This window comes from Hyperolius riggenbachi, chromosome 12 (assembly GCF_040937935.1).
Source record: "Hyperolius riggenbachi isolate aHypRig1 chromosome 12, aHypRig1.pri, whole genome shotgun sequence".
Taxonomy (NCBI): domain Eukaryota; kingdom Metazoa; phylum Chordata; class Amphibia; order Anura; family Hyperoliidae; genus Hyperolius; species Hyperolius riggenbachi.
Window position 1 is genome coordinate 133,560,008 of NC_090657.1, and position 2,086 is coordinate 133,562,093.

General features: G+C 44.2%; 1 protein-coding gene across 1 annotated transcript; it reads left to right on the forward strand.

Moving 5' to 3' along the window:
* Positions 1–631: 631 nt before the first annotated feature.
* Positions 632–1,727, forward strand: LOC137540987 (uncharacterized). The gene is made up of 2 exons (XM_068262144.1): positions 632–747; positions 851–1,727. The coding sequence occupies exons 1-2, from the start codon at positions 632–634 to the stop codon at positions 1,725–1,727; spliced, it is 993 nt and encodes a 330-aa protein (XP_068118245.1).
* Positions 1,728–2,086: the final 359 nt, after the last annotated feature.

Sequence of the window (2,086 nt, forward strand, 5' to 3'; positions counted from 1 at the left end):
CTTTATGGCCCTTTATAAAGACTTAAAGAGGAGCTGTTAGGTATAGGGTCTCAGAGAAAATAAACACATATATCAGTAGCTAAAGATTGGCTGTACTTACATTACATATGCATTTCACTGTCCACGTTTGGATTTCACAGATTTTGTATATAGTATATGCAGAGATAGATGCTCCTGACAGCTCATGGCAGGCTCCATGTTTGTGAAGCCAAATGTGTCGTCATGTCATGCCTGCTTCTGATCACAGATAAGCTCGTTCTTGAACAACACGGTGTGCAGTGAATATTAATGAGCCATGTGGCTAGGAACAATAGCTGACTCCTGCAGTGTAGTCTGCCCGAGATAAGCTTCGCGCTGGACTGATTAGAAGCTCCTGTACTGTCTCATTAGCAGCCGAGGGGAGGGCCCCAGAATGCTTTGCAGTTTAGCTGCGGCTTGCGTCTTTATGGGTCTATAACAGACTTTAAGATAAGCACACATCAAAGGTAACTGAAATGTTTATCTTCACTAATGGCTTTTGAGCTTCCTTCTAAACTGTTTAACACAGGAGAATAGAGGTTTAAATTAGCTTCTGCAGCCTGACAGTTACTCTTTAAGAAGACACCCCGAGAAGTTTCACCGTTATGTTCGGATGTCTGTGTCGTCATTCGATGAACTCCTGATGTTGGTGTCGCCACTTATTCGGAGACAGCGCACCAACATGCGGATGCCGGTCAGTCCAGCCGAAAGACTGTTGCTGACCTTACGGTGAGTCAGGTTTTTTTTTGTTTATGGTGTTTGTTTTTTTATACTTTTGTGTCCAACTCGTATTTTTTGTGTATTTTAATACTATTTTCCTCCTCCTCCTCAGGTTTCTTGCTTCTGGAGAGTCTTTTGCCTCATTGCATTATCAGTTTAGGTTGGGAAGATCAACTATACATGGGATAGTGCATGACACTTGCCGTCGGATTTGGGAGGTACTCCAACCACTTTATATGCCAGAACCAACTGAGGATACCTGGAAAGAGGCAGCCCGAGGCTTCAAAGCCAAAGCAAATTTTCCAAATTGTGTCGGTGCCGTCGACGGAAAGCACATACGTATCCAGCTACCGACAGGATCCGGTTCTAAATATTTTAACTACAAGAAGTATTTCTCAATTGTGCTTATGGCTGTGGTTGATGCACAGTACAAGTTCATTGCAGTGGATGTGGGGTCCTATGGGAGTACTGCAGACTCTCACATATTCCGTTCCTGCAGTATTGGTCAGAAATTGTATGCAGGGGAATTAAATCTCCCCACCCCCTGTCCCATTGCTGATGGTGGACAGCTTTTCCCACATGTACTTGTAGGAGATGAGGCCTTTGCTCTGCATACAAACCTCATGAAGCCTTTCCCAAAGAGAGATTTGGATATTAGAAAACGTGTCTTCAATTATGGCCTCACTAGAGCACGAAGGTATGTTGAATGTGCCTTTGGGATTTTATCAAACAAATGGAGGGTGTTCCACTCTACACTAATCATGACACCTGATAATGTGGATAATGTAGTGAAGGCCGCATGCGTTCTCCATAATTATGTACGCATGAAAGAAGGCATTAACTCAGATGAGGTCCCAGATCATCCTTTCACAGACACTCAGAGTGTTTCTTGTAGAGGCAGCAATGAAGCCGGAGATGTACGTGGCAGATTTGCTAACTACTTTGTGTCTCGCGAAGGTTCCATACCATTTCAGTACAGCAAGATTTAAAAAAAAAAAAATAGACATGGACTGTTTCACACCAGTGCTGATCACTGAGCCTAGTTTGTGTCTGTACCACAAGTCTTCAACAGAACTGTTTCCAACTAAGGAGGTACAGAGACAACACTTTACCTGCCAGGGACTGTTTCACACCAGTGCTGATCACCACCACCCCACCCCCACTGTGCCTAGTTTTTGTCTGTACCACAAGTCTTCAACAAAATTGTTTCCAACCAAGGAGGTACAGAGACAACACTTTACCTGGCAGGGACTGTTTCACACCAGTGCTGATCACCACCACCCCACCCCCACTGTGCCTAGTTTGTGTCTGTACCACAAGTCTTCAACAGAACTGTTTCCAACCAAGG

What these genes read in the sequence shown, in the direction of transcription:
- LOC137540987 (XM_068262144.1), top strand. Translation starts at nt 632, where the DNA reads ATGTCTGTGTCGTCATTCGATGAACTCCTGATGTTGGTGTCGCCACTT. An exon ending in AGACTGTTGCTGACCTTACG is followed by an intron (nt 748 to 850) that starts GTGAGTCAGGTT and finishes CCTCCTCCTCAG; the next exon opens with GTTTCTTGCTTCTGGAGAGT.